The following is a 12,924-nucleotide window of genomic DNA, read 5'->3' as shown; positions in this document are numbered from 1 at the left end:
CGGGGGATGGGGACTAAACAATAACATTACTATTAGCACAACTACTTTATAGTTTTCTCTCGCTGTCGCGATGTCGCTCAGATCTTGCCAAGACCAGCGCCCTTCTTCACGATCTTCTCGACTTCCTTGAGCTTAGTAAGCTTGTACTTGTACGGAGCCTTGGTAAAGTTGCCAACTTGAGTGATATTGACAGTCGCCTTTCCAAAGTCGTTCTTCGCACCAAGGTTCGCGAAGCCGTCAATCTCGAAGTCGCCATCGGGGCTGGTGTTAGGGCTGTCCTCCGGGATGACCAATCCGTATGTGCTGAGAGCCTCGCGTGTCTTGCCCTTAAAGACGTTGCCTTCAACAAGAACCTGGTTGTCGCTGCGGGAGTGGATGGCTTGGTACAGGAAGTCGACGTAGAGATTGTTGTAGATGTGTTGGTGGCCGAAACGACCGGCAGGGCCACGGGTGCCCTCATTACGCCAGTAGTTGTGGTGGTAGGTGACGTGGAGGTGACCTTGGTCCACATCCCTGAGCGCATCGCTGTTTCCAACGAGAGAGCTCTTCCAGTGGTCGTGGAAGTAGTTCCATGAGACTGTGATCCAATCTGCGGCGCGGATGATGTCTACTTGGCCGTCGTACGCATCAGGGCCTAGAGCAGGAAAGTTGCCAGTGGTGAACTCGTTATGGTCGATCCATACGCGGGTGCTGTTGCGAATCGTCACGCAGTCGTCGTCTATCGCTGTGAACCCGAAGTTGCGAATGATGACATTGGTCTTGTTGAAGATGTTGAGACCCGAGCCAGTGATTTGTGCTCCCTTGCCCATTCCAATGAGAGACTTGTTCGACCCTACTTGAACTCTTGATGTGAGGTTGAAGTTGCCCTTGGCGTAAATGACTGTTGGCTCGCTGCCGTTCACAGCTTTGATGAACTCGGCGACCGTCCGAACAGTAACGCTCTTGCCATTTTTGCCAGCACCACCAGTGGTTGGTCCAATTGGGTTGTCCTTGGCGAAACCGACGAGGCTAAAGTCAGCCCCTGCAGGAGCTGCAGTCGCACATAGTGTGAGGGAAAGGAGTGATAGAATTGAGAGCTTCATCTTGAGGTAGAAGATGCAGACGGGTTTGCGTGATCTGATGCCGATCAACCAGCGATAGCACTCACATTTTATATCCAGCCTTTTCGAGCGTCGGCAACCAAAGAGCCAGTAGATGGCCATGTAGTCGGCATCCAGGCTTTGAGGCGTGCATCATTGCAATTCTTCCGGTAAAATGGCTGATGGCGCATTGTCGTACAGGCTCGAAAAACTCCCACTCGCGCAAGTGCATGCTGCGTCTATCACCGTGATGCTGTACTTCGTCTTGGCCTATCTTGGCGAACGTGCATTCCGCCCCAGGAACGGCAGCAGGTATTGCGCAACGTTAGACTGGTGGCTGCAGGTTGTGGTGTTGAGTGGTGGAAAGAGGCATCCCCAGATTTTCCCGTGGCTGGAAGGCTCGATCGCCTCTTCGGACGGCGGGGAAAATACGGGGGAATCGGCTTGGCGCGCAATTCCACCAGTACGGACCGCGGTTCCCTGCTTGCTTATTTCGTTGCATCTTAACGTTCTGTCGCCGAAGCGTATTTCGAAACTGGTTTCTAGAAGCGAGATGAGCCATCGAAGCTGTCAAAACTCTCTCAGCATTGCAATGTCTGCGTGCGCTTGACTCGCTTGTTGCAGCCACCAAGATTGTTACCTTGCCGCCCAGGCAGACATCGCATGTGAATCGGGGAAGACAACATACGGGCAAGTCAAATTGGCTGTTTCGCCATTCGATAGAAAGAGATCATCTGTCGAATGAGCGGTGCATTTCAACCGCCTTGGCTTCCTTATCGTGTACTAACGCTGTGGCAAGACCGAGGTTGTTCCAGGGGTCTCGAACAACGACTGTGCGACACCGCTGTTTTGCGATGCCACAGGCTGCAAGCTTATAGGAAGTGAAGCTGGCGAGGTAATCGTCCATCCTTCACACGCGAAGTCTACACTGTCAGCACTTTGACAGCCTGGGATCCGGTATTCCTCCATGATGGTGCGACGATGCTTATCGAAACTTGGTGCTTGACACAAGAGCGATAATGCGACAAAGCAGATTGTCGCGTTGACGGATGGAATACAAGATTCTTTGTTGAAAGGGTTTCCATTCGAGCACAAAGGCCAAGCATTGAGACCACCCTGCACAATATGAGGACCAGGAAGGCCTCCGCAATGTCTCGGTACGGCTTCCGCATTCTGAGCGCAGTCCGATCTTCTCTTTAGGACGTCCAAGTGACGTATTTGTGGTAGAAGACGAGATATACCCTTCTAACTTTCACTCGAGACATGACCGACCAACAGCGCATGGAAGAGATCAATCGCGCATACGAGATATTGGTCAACCCAAACTTGCGGACGCAGTATGATGATCGTTATCAATCCATACTAACGCATGATGCTCAGCGTTTCAACCCAAGTAGACAAAGGTGGAGGCGGACGAAGAAGACTCCATGGACGGGATGGCCTGAAGGTCTCCTCTTTCCGCGATGGAGGCCTTCGCCGCCGGGAGCTTGGCCTTTGGATTGCGCAACGAAGCAAAGAAAGCAACCGGAGTTGCATCATTCTCATGAAGATCTGTCACCGCCGTCGATTATGAAGTCACAGTGTGGTGTGCCGAACGAGGAACGATCGTCTCAAGATGTTCCACGGGATCGCGAGCCAGGAGGAAGTACTGCTCACGGCCTGCCTCAATCAGGGAAGGAGCGTCCAGGAGGGGATGACGACGCTTCCAAGCCTAGAAAAACGCACTGTATGATGCGCGGCTTGCGCTACCCGGTGCCCCATCCGAGGAGGAAGAAAGCGGAGAAAGATAACCCGAGGCAACCACGACAACGCAACCAAGCGACTAGAACCACACACACGTTCAAGCGACCGTGGCCTTGGGTGAGACAGCCAGCACCGAAACGAAGGTTGTTGAGGGAAGTGTTGGAAGACGAGTATGGACGCACGATAGAACGGTTCCGAGACGACTTCTTCCGCTGTGAAAATCTCAGTATCTGACGGAGTAGATCGTCAAGCGACAACAGATGGCGTCTCCACCCAAAGAGCAGGCAGCCCCAATGACTGTAGGAGCCGAGCGGGAGGAAAGAAGAGAAGATCGTGATGAGAGCATCAAGCGCCGATTGAAGGAATACCAACGGAAGAGAACAGACCATACGACCAGTTGGAATGAGAATATAGATGACCAATTGATGATGATCGCGTTTGAGTTCATTCGTGCAATGGCGAACGACCCTCTCCTGATATGGTATATCCGCGGAAAGATCGTCGTCCAGAACGGCGATGACTGGTTCTCAAAACCAGTGCTCTACGTCGAATTGGATCTACTTGCCGCGTGTCTGGCCTGGTTGATGGCACGTGGGGCCAGATCATGTGAATCTAACATGTAGTGGTCGAGGCGCCGAATGGTGCAACTTGTGGAAAGCCGATCGTGCGAGATCCGCGGACTATATGCTGGTAGATGCAGCGACCGGTAGGAATCAAACTTCGCATCAAGATGTTGTGAGAGGCGAGGTATTCGGTAGGAAGCAAAGCCTCTCGATCTCGGCGAGGCCGCGACGCATTGTCATCAGAGACGAGGGTGCCCAGTAGAGGATTCTGATTCTGCATTGCGGGATTGAACAACCTGGCCGCAGCACCCGACTGCATCTCCCCTGCATGTCTTGCAGTGACCCACTCCTGGAACCGCTGTCTTGGGTGAGTCCGAATTGAACACGGCCGATGGTGTGGATAAAATCGCATGTGAGAACGCGACGAAAGGCCATACATCTTGTAAAAGGCTCAACGTTTGGGACGCTGGAACAAGGCATCGCTTGCGATGTAGGCTTGTCCATCTGTTGTTGGGTTGGTGGTACGATTGCCGCTCAGGTCCAGCGACCGAAACGCTCATAGCACCAATAAATTCGATCGCTGCAGTGCCATCCCACGTGCAACGATGAGATTGGGTAAAAATCATGCGGCAGTCGAACATCGATGGCAGTGGGGGTTCCAATGAAACCACGGGTCGGTCATTGCAGCATCCCTAGACGGGGTTGCCTCCGATGACCTGCACCTCAAAGTGTCAGAATTTTGCTCCCTGATAACCAGTTGGGTGTTAGTGAGCAAGATGATTCGCCAGTGTGCTGGTAAGTAGTTTGGTATCGGGACCAACCGACAGTCCAGAAGACGGGTCTCGCATTACAGGCTAGCGGAGACAGTTGCTTGATGCATGCAACCCCATCTGACGGGCCCGGTACTAGTCGGTCGAGGCATGGGGTACGGGACCAGGTTCAGTTCGAGCCATTCCTTTGGAGAAGACGAGACAAGACTGATCAGGTAGGTCGGCGGCATACGCGTTGGATGTCATCGTGAGTGTTGATCAAGCGTCTAAAGGCAAGCCACAAAATCATAAGGATGCACCCAAGCTTTCCAAGAGAGTCTTGAGTGCGAAGAAGCTCCAATCCTTCAAAGGTCAATCGGGGCGATGTTGGGAGAAGGCGTTCTGGCCGTGCCCCTTTTAGCGTCTTGGCGCAGCACGTGGGGTACATGATTGGACCGAACGTCCTCTCCTCGCGTTCCCTTCACCACACCAGATGCGCGGCAAGGATAACCCTCAAGACGCGTCAAGCCTTGTGGCGGCCTGGGCTCGCAAAGGCGCATTTTCACGAGTGAGTATGCTGCTTACAGCGGAAAGGCCGAAGGAAAGATTGCAAATCTGCGGGCGTGCCAGAACGGAATGATCTTACTGGTCCGTGGGTACCGTAGGTTTGGCATACAAGCATGATGCTCAGCACTCGGCGTAAGCTTGAGTGCAGATATATAGCTTGGCCCTGCACCCTCTACCACTGATCTCCAGCTCCTACAGCCGTCTTTTCCGGACTCAAGCCTCGTCTAATCTCTTGACAAGTCTCGGCAAAGCTTCACAATGGCTCACAAGACAGCTGGCGGCAACGCCGCGTTCCACAACTTCAACAATGACTTCGCGGTATGGTAACACAGTCGACGTCTTAAGTAGCAGCCTTGCTGACTGTTCTTAGCATATTGAAGACCCCAATGAGCGACGCCGGCTTGCGCTCGCTGAGATCGACAAAGCGCCCTTTGGCTGGTACCATGTGCGCGCCATCTTGGTCGCAGGTACCGGTTTCTTCACGGATTCGTACGACATCTTCTGCGTGTCTCTCTTGACGATCATGTTGGGTATCGTTTACAAGCACGACAATAAGGGTGTGCTTCTCACCCAACAAGACACAGCCATCAAGCTTGCAACATCAGCTGGTACTGTTCTTGGGCAAGTCGGATTCGGTACACTGGCCGATATCGTTGGACGAAAGAAGATGTACGGTCTTGAGTTGATCCTCATCATCGTCGCCACACTCGCTCAGTCTCTCACTGGCCCCGGTCCCGGCACTTCGGTTGTCGGTTTGATCATCTTCTGGCGTGTATTGATGGGAATTGGTGAGTTTATTGTCGAGTTATAAATTGTCGCCTTGCTAATAGCTATCAGGTATCGGTGGTGACTACCCACTGTCGTCCATCATCACTTCTGAGTTTGCCACGACCAAATGGCGTGGTGCTATGATGGGTGCCGTCTTCGCCATGCAAGGTTTTGGTCAGCTCGGTGGTGCTCTGGTCATGCTTTGCCTCGTTGCCGGTTTCAAGGACACGCTCTCAGGCGCTAAGGGCTACGCAGACTGTGATGGTCAGTGCTCTATCGCGGTTGACAAGATGTGGCGTGCCCTTATCGGAATTGGCATCGTCCCAGCCTGCATCGCGCTCTACTACCGTCTTACCATTCCCGAGACTCCTCGCTACACGTTCGATGTCGCCCGTGACGTCGAGAAGGCAAACGCAGACACCAACCAGTACCTCTCTGGTAAGCATGGCAACGGCGACCCTGATGCAATCGCCCAAGTTGCCCAGACCCAGGCCACTGCTCAACTTGAAGTTCCCAAGGCTTCTTTTGGCGACTTCTTTAGGTTCTACGGCAAGCTCCGCAACGGCAAGATTCTTTTCGGTACCGCAATGTCATGGCTCCTTCTCGATGTCGCATTCTATGGACTCGGCCTGAATTCCTCGACTGTTCTCCAAGCTATCGGCTACGCCAACGGTGACAATCTATATCTTAATCTACACAACCTTGCTGCCGGTAACGCTATCTTGGTGTGCGCTGGAGCTATCCCCGGATACTGGCTTGCGGTAGCGACTATCGATACTGTTGGACGCAAAACACTCCAGCTCGCTGGTTTTACCATTCTCACCATCCTCTTCATTGTCTGGGTATGTATATGTTCCAATTTGATGCATCAAAGACACACACTAACTTTCAATTAGGGATTCGCCTACAGTCACCTCAGCCACCACGCCATGTTGGCCATCTACGTCCTCATCCAGCTCTTCTTCAACTGGGGTCCCAACACGACCACCTTCATCGTGCCTGGAGAGTGCTTCCCAACTCGCTACCGATCCACATCCCACGGAATCTCTGCTGGCTCAGGAAAGATCGGCTCCATCATCGCTCAGGGAGCTATCTCTCCTCTTCGAACTCGGGGCGCTACAGCGACGAACAAGAACCCATGGTTGAACCACGTCATGCAAATTTTCTCAGCTTTCATGTTCTGTGGTATCTTCACTACCTTGTTGATCCCGGAGACCAAGCGCAGGACGCTCGAGGACCTTGCGCAAGACTGGGATATGGGTGATGAGTCCATCACTGGTACGGAGTACGCGCGCAAGGCGGAGAACCGCAGCAGCGACGAGGCTGGCACCACTGAGCTCAAGGCTTAGTTTGCGCTGTCGTTCCGCGCGTCATTCTTTCTTCTCTTTTCAGGCTCATGCCTTCATACCCGTATTCATGTAGCATCGATACCTAGACTGTAATGCATTCACTCACATTTCATCAATCTCTTTGTGGAAAGAACTAGCTTACACTGATCCTTTGAGAACGTTACAGTAATGCTGACATATTGGCCACTAGCATAGAGCTACAGAGTTCCACGCATCTCATCCGAGCGACCATCAGATGGTTCAGCGAGAGCGATAAGAAGTGTTCCGACGTTGGAATTGCTTGGGCTGAGCTATTTGCGGTTTAGCCTAGGCCAGTTGCAGCATACCCCAGCTTGGTGCCATGTAAACGCAGGAACAAAAAGAGATCTCCGCTGGTACAACACGTCGTACTGACTGTACTGGCCTGACGTCTGTATGACCTCTACAGCACTGTGCATCACGTTTATGGAGGATCCTACGACGCCACGATCGTAGTGATAGCTGAAGATGTTACTCGGGTAGTACACGCCGGACTAGCTGAACATCACCGTTGCCGGACGTCCGAGACGTCTAGAGTAAGCGACCAAATCTACTTACGAGTATAAGCCAGCTGAGAGTATGTCTGATATAAAGTCGGGTCGTCTGCTCCTCTATGGCGATGGAACTGCAAGCTCAGAACATCAAGCAATCATCAAGAGCAGGAAACCGGTCACCAAATCCTCGTTTGTCTCATCTCCAATTCACGCCTCATTCTCTCACACCAATCCATACCAAATTTAGACACGTCATGTCTCGCTTCCCGGCCGCCAAAGCAGCTCTGCTCTTCGCTCTCATCAGTGTGGCCACCGCGAGTTTGACCGGAGTGATACTGAATCCACTCATCAGCGGGACGGAAGGGGCGTTGAAGTGGCAGCCAGTCCTTGACTGGGACAAGGACGTATGTTATCAAACTTCGGCCATAGACTCCAACGGCAACACCAATCCTGGTCTGGATGCAAAGTTTTCCGTAGGAGAGTGTCGCGATTCGTCGCGCCAGTGGAACTGCAACACGTATGCACGTGAACGATGCAACCACGGATGGTGCGTCTACATGTACGCTTACTACAGCGAGATGGACAGGGCTGTGGCTGACACTACCGGACACCGTCACGATTGGGAGCATGCCATGGTCTGGACGCGTGGCGGGGCTGCATGGTCCGTCATGTGGTCTGCTCACGGTAACTGTACGACATAAATCACGTCTCATCCGTCTAAGATTAGGACTGACTTCTCAATTCAGATGACGATGCCGACCCACGGGATATTCGCTGGGAGGGTTACCACCCAAAATTGGTCGCGCATCGTGGCGGGGCGAACACGGCGTCACTACGTCTCGCGAAGGCGGCGGATGACGACATCGAGAATGACTTAGAGATATGGCAGGCATGCCATCTTCAACAGATCGGCGTCATGGACAACGGTCTCGCTCAAAAACTCTTGAACACGAACTGGGGAAATGCCCACATGGACCTGCCTGATAGCCGCTTCCAGGAACAATTGGAAAAGTACATGCCAAAGCAGGCCAGACAGGACGGCTTTACTGCGCGCGACTAGTACACGCTGGAAGAAGTTCAGTCAAAAGCAGTCGGGGTGTGATGGTTCGCGATACTTGTGAGCCTGAGCATCACATCATGGTTAACAGAACGAATGACAAAATTCTCCTCCGGACTCACCATCACCACGAAGCCTTCACGATGAAAATGTCTTACCGGCCAACAGTACCCCCATTCTTTTACAACACTGTCCTTCCGACGCACACCTTTACAGTCTCGCCACTCACCGTCTTTACCAAGTCCCCCATGACGTAGCAGACTTGTACACGCTAGTCAGAATTTCAGACCTTACATTACGCATTATTCTGTTTCATTTCTCCACATGAACAACATCTCGCTAATGCGATACATTAGGTAGCTCGTGCTGGTTCACTACCCTCACCGAATTTGCTTGCATCTCCGTCCTCGCATGATCCGCCGGCATCTCCTGATATCCCAAATGTCCGTGGTCACTTTCTCCATACTGTTGAGCATCTTGGCCTGGCATGGAGCTTTCCTTAGTGGCTGGCGTGTGCCCATAACGCCGTCGCCTTCTCTTCCCAAGAAGAAAACCAATCGCTAGTAGTATGAGCACAGCCGCTGTTATGCCAATTCCCAATCCGGCCTTCGCGCCCGTGGACAGGCCGCCAGACGATGAGGACAGGGTCTCGGTAGGCGAGCTGTCATCTGTAGCAGATGTGTTTGGTGGGTTCTGCGTTGGCCCAGTGATTGTTTGGCTCGATGTTGTGAGAGAAGCGTGCGCAAGTACCGCCGAGTCTGTTGATTGCCACATGATAGGCACACCGTCACCAAACACCCACCAATCGGAGGCTTGTGTACTTATGCTCAAATTGCTCGAGCTAAATGGACCATCGTAGATGCGCACTGTGAGAACTTGGTTTGCTGTTACTATGGATGAGCATTGGTGGCCATCTAGAAACAACGAGTATCCACTAAGGGGAAGTCAGCGCTGAAGAGTTTGTAGTTTGATGACGCCAACGATGAGTACTTACAGAGGACAGCATAAAGCCGCTGTAGTGGCAGACCCGAGGAAATATGCCGATGGTGTTGGGTGTATGGGAATGGCGCTCGTGAATGTAGTCGCAGCGGTCCAACCGGCAGGGCATATGGCCGGGCTATCTACGCAGCATTAGTCGGTATATCCGATTCGGTTACGACTCGCGCACAGTAATATGCATCCCATCCAGAAGATGGTGCTGGTGCTTCAGATGGATTGGACGCTCTAGGATAACACTCCTGGTCAAAGTCGAGTCTGTAGTGTCCAACGAATAAAGCACCGGTGGCGGACGTAATAGTTTCAGTACATGAGGGTGGAGGCGTGAAAACTGTAGTAATTGAACCGCGATTAAATTCTTTAATAACGTTCTGGTCGGTTATAAACGTTGCTGTTGGTGTTGCAGTCATGGTTGTGTTTTGTACAGAAAGTACTGGAAGCCTCGAAGTAGGCTGAACAGGCTCATAAGCGGCAGACATTAATGCGAAACCAAGCTATTTACATGGCTACACAGCTATCAGTTCATTAGGGGCGAAAGCGATCTTAGACCAATCGTAAGCGGAAGAAGGACGCCGAAGCGTCGGTGGCTTTAATAGTACTACGCCCCGCATGCGAGGATGTGTTGTGGCGCTTCCACTCATCTCCAGAGAACCTCCTCTTCTCAAGGTGCAACTTCTGTACTTGATCCTATTACGTTGATGCCTTAGCGGTTTTATGATAATGTCACCGAATTATTGGTTTGTTCCTTCTACTAATCTGACATCGCGTTCCACGATCAAAGTCGCACCACCCAGTGGCGTGTGTCTGCAGTCATCATCGAAGGCCTGAAACGCCACCATCTTTATTATGTGCCTACACAGCCCCGCACAGCCTTACACGACAACACATGCATAATTACCTAAACCGTCCCAATCAGCTATATGTTTTCTTGTCGCGACTGGATCGTAGGCTCAACGATGCCTTTGACTAGACCTTGTCTAGTGCAACTACAACAAGCAGAGCTGTGCTAGGGGCGTAGAGATCAGAAAGGGTCCACGGTAAAGAATTCAGCTATGTATCACCACTATCAAGCTGCTGAGCGCGTGTTCATGCGTAGAAACGTCCCCTAATAGGCTTTTTAACACCGTCCAATGCCGTACCGAAACTGAGATGCTCCACCGGCCGGCGAGTTTCTGGACCACTTCGCTGGTCTACCTGAGCATCATACCAATCTTGAGGCATCTTCACCACGCCCCACGAGAGAAGACTCCTGGAAACGGCGAGCAAACCACTGTGCCCTTCTTCCTCGGCCATGGACACGGGCTCATAACCTTCCTCTTTCCCATTGGTTTGATCAGTAAGCGGGGCTTTGGCTAACGGCGATACATGGCAAGCAGCCGCTATGGCCCGCGAGTCTGATCCAATGGGTGGCATGTGCCCGGGCAGTCGCAATAAGCCCAGAAGCCAGGGGATCTGGATGGCGGCGGTGGCCAGGGCCAGCAGTCCGGCTAAGTATGTTGGAGATAGACTCCAAGAGACATAGAAGTCGTCTGGTAGAGATTGGTAGTCTTTCCAGCTGTCCCAACCGTTGGTCGTATCGGCTAATGTGTAGTATCAGTGTCTGCGTGTTGCATATATTCGTTGCGTCTTTGTCTTGGTACATACTATCGGTGTAAAGAGCTACAGATGAGCTCTCTGAAAGGAGGAAGTGCAGAATCGCACTGAGGATGATCAGGAGGATGCTGTATTTATACGGGAGCTGGAGTCTATAGGTCCCAACCTGCTGACCTCTTTTTGAAGCTTTCGTTAGCAAGCTATTCTTCATGTTCTTCGTCAATGTAGATGGCATTGCATCCCCATGAGTGTGTCAGGAAAGACCGGGAAAATACCTGGGCTGAGAGACCCGAAGAGGTCGGAATGACGTGGAGAACAGAGCCCATTCCTGGCTGAGTTGCAGGCGAGTCAATATGGCGTTGTACGCGAAGTACCAGACTGAGAGCAAGAGCTGTGGAATGTTGGCTAGAAGCACTGTCGTGATGAAGGGAACGGAGGAATTGGGTGGTCGGATCGTAGGATTAGTGGTAGTATAGTCCCTACAGTACGGATCAGATAATGCGCGTGATGGCTCGGAGTGGGAACTCACGTCGAGTTATTCTTCCTTATCGTCAACATTTGACATTCTTTGATCAGAACTCCAGCTGCAGCCACGATGAAGGCAATAAAAAAGGCGTATGTACATGCCCATGTTCTTCGTGAAATGGAGGATGCCCGTCTTAGATACGTATACCGCCACAGTATCGAGCCACCATCACTAGCCCCGTGCGTCGACTGTTTCACCAGCATGTCCAGTCTGCCAGCGGTAAATGGGTCGGGATTCGAGATGAACGAAGACAATGCGTCTCCGGGCGTGACCAGGGGTTCCTGAAAACCTAGGACCAAGACAGTTATCACACAGATAACCACTTTGACCAAACAAGCCAGTGTAACGGCCAAGAGAAGAGGGTTCGATATGCCCACTTCACAGGCTGAACCGGATTTTGACTGCAGTATGGCACTGTTGAAGAGCAGATGCAGAGGCAGCGACGTGATCAACAGTATGATCCAAGCCACCCTCTTAAAAGGAGACAAACGTATCGCGTTTCGCCATGATAGCACTCCGATATCGACTGACCTTCCCCGCGCGTGCGACACATCCACTTCTGCACGAGTTGGCGAGCTGAGTACCTGCGAGAAGAAACTGGACGACGCCAGGACCGCACTCGATATACCGTTGACGAGTAGGTGGAGGATCGTGTTGATGACATCCGATGTCGAGTAACCCGATCTCGATACACTGCACTGCGATCTGTGGAACAGGAAGGTGTTGCGCACCACGGCCGCTCGGTTTGTCTCAGGCCCACCGTAATTCGGTTTGTTTATTCGTGAGAGGTCTGTTTTGAGCATCGAAGCCACGGTGAAGCCGCAAAGTAATAGCGTCAGAAGGGTCATCGCGCCGATGTTCAGGATGGCTAATCTCCTCCATCCGGTTAGCGTGGGGAGGAGCTTCGGGAAGCAACGGTTTAGCCTGCCCATGATTGTACAAACATTAATGGGAGTGCGAAAACCGGGAGGACGAAGATAGGAAGCTGGGGACTGTTAGATCGTTATGTTTGAAAGACCTAAATAGCCACTGCCTTAGCTCCGCCATCTTGTGAGACGGTGGAGGCTATGTAGAATAAGTGTGGGGGCCAAATCAACGCGCAAGGCTGAAACTGACGCGGGGCGACTGCCCATCATCTACAGATCGCCGTATCCTGAAAAGGCTCACCCACGATTATGGAGGGAGAGCCATCTAACGAGTGAAGTGGCTGTTCATTATCGTCGCGAGAACCAATTAATGATACCCGGCGTCAAGTCATTTCTAATACTTCGTGATTACGCGCTCTGTGTAGCTGCGCGTAGGGAAGTCCATCTTCTGCAAGGGACTTGGGGCGACCACAATGGCGGTTGTAGAAAGGTATCCTGTTGCCCACCTGCACCGATCGCAAAAAGAGTTCCGACATCCTCTTGCTTCCACGTTGAC

General features: G+C 52.1%; 3 protein-coding genes across 3 annotated transcripts; 2 read left to right on the top strand and 1 right to left on the bottom strand.

The window, feature by feature from the left end:
* Positions 1-77: 77 nt before the first annotated feature.
* Positions 78-1,082, bottom strand: J4E88_000765 (uncharacterized protein; the record flags this gene model as incomplete). The annotated part of the gene is made up of 1 exon (XM_049394439.1): positions 78-1,082. One exon carries the CDS (start codon positions 1,080-1,082, stop codon positions 78-80), a length of 1,005 nt encoding a protein of 334 aa, XP_049260268.1.
* Positions 1,083-4,959: 3,877 nt separating this feature from the next.
* On the top strand, positions 4,960-6,818 carry PHO5 (acid phosphatase pho5; the record flags this gene model as incomplete). Its single annotated transcript, XM_049394438.1, has 4 exons — positions 4,960-5,019; positions 5,072-5,489; positions 5,539-6,311; positions 6,366-6,818. The coding sequence occupies 4 exons, from the start codon at positions 4,960-4,962 to the stop codon at positions 6,816-6,818; spliced, it is 1,704 nt and encodes a 567-aa protein (XP_049260267.1).
* A 766-nt stretch (positions 6,819-7,584) lies between these two features.
* J4E88_000763 (uncharacterized protein) lies at positions 7,585-8,390 on the top strand (the record flags this gene model as incomplete). Its single annotated transcript, XM_049394437.1, has 2 exons — positions 7,585-7,855; positions 8,077-8,390. 2 exons carry the CDS (start codon positions 7,585-7,587, stop codon positions 8,388-8,390), a joined length of 585 nt encoding a protein of 194 aa, XP_049260266.1.
* Between the last annotated feature and the right edge of the window lie 4,534 nt (positions 8,391-12,924).

The sequence above is a fragment of the Alternaria novae-zelandiae genome (genome assembly GCF_023758075.1).
Source record: "Alternaria novae-zelandiae strain BMP 2774 chromosome Unknown scaffold_1, whole genome shotgun sequence".
NCBI classification, from domain to species: Eukaryota; Fungi; Ascomycota; class Dothideomycetes; order Pleosporales; family Pleosporaceae; genus Alternaria; species Alternaria novae-zelandiae.
Note: the sequence above shows the minus strand (reverse complement) of the source record. Positions and strands in the feature narration are given on the sequence as shown.